Raw genomic sequence first — 821 nt, 5'->3', positions numbered from 1 at the left:
TTTTTTTTTTTTTTTTTTTTTTTTTTTTTTTTTTTTTTTTTTTTTTATTTGTTTTGTTTTGTTTGTTTTTGTTTTTGTTTTTGTTTTGTTTTGTTTTTGTTTTTGTTTTTTGTGTTTTTGTTTGTTTTTTGTTTCTTTTCTTTATTTTATTTGTTTCTATCGTTTGTGTTTATATTTTATTTTTATTTTATTTATTTGTCTCTGTCTTCTTTTTTGTTTTTATTTGTCTCTGCTTTGTTTGCTTGTCTTTAGCTCCCTGTTTTTCTGTTTTTTATATATTTATGTTTGCTGCTGCTGTTGCTGCTGTTGCTGCTGCTGCTGCTGCTGCTGTTACTGTTGTTGCTGCTGCAGCGGCGTACGGACACCCAAGAGCTGCTGGAGGAGCTCCTCGCCATGCAGCAGCAGCAAGACGAGCAGCAGCAGCAGCAGCAGCAGCAGCAGCAGCGGCAGCACCAGCAACGTCAGCAGCAGCAGCAGCAGCAACAGCAGCAGCAGCAACAGCAGCAGCAGCAGCTGCAGCAAATTCTGCATCGCGTTTCCCAAGCCCCAGTGCTGAAGAATCTTCGCGAGGCAGCCGCAGCAGCAGCAGCAACGAACCCAAAGGCCGGTGTGTAGCAGCATCTGCTGCAGCAGCAGCAGCAGCAGCAGCAGCAAGTATAGCAGCAGCAGCAGCAGCAGCAGCAGCAGCAGAGGGATGGTTGCTGGGGGTTGCGTGTGGTGTGTGTGCAGCAAGAGAGATACAGCTGGTAGCGAGGCGGAAGCAACAGCAGCTGCTGCAGCAGCAGGTGCAGCAGCTCATAGACAACAGGCAGCAGCAAACC

General features: G+C 45.7%; 1 protein-coding gene across 1 annotated transcript; it reads left to right on the top strand.

Moving 5' to 3' along the window:
- Window positions 1-393: 393 nt before the first annotated feature.
- EMH_0100040 (uncharacterized protein) lies at window positions 394-615 on the top strand (the record flags this gene model as incomplete). Its single annotated transcript, XM_013494319.1, has 1 exon — window positions 394-615. One exon carries the CDS (start codon window positions 394-396, stop codon window positions 613-615), a length of 222 nt encoding a protein of 73 aa, XP_013349773.1.
- Between the last annotated feature and the right edge of the window lie 206 nt (window positions 616-821).

Source organism: Eimeria mitis, genomic scaffold, assembly GCF_000499745.2.
Source record: "Eimeria mitis Houghton genomic scaffold, Emh_scaff11064, whole genome shotgun sequence".
NCBI classification, from domain to species: Eukaryota; Apicomplexa; class Conoidasida; order Eucoccidiorida; family Eimeriidae; genus Eimeria; species Eimeria mitis.
The sequence above is the reverse complement of the archived record's forward strand: the minus strand, read 5'-3'. Positions and strand labels throughout refer to the sequence as shown.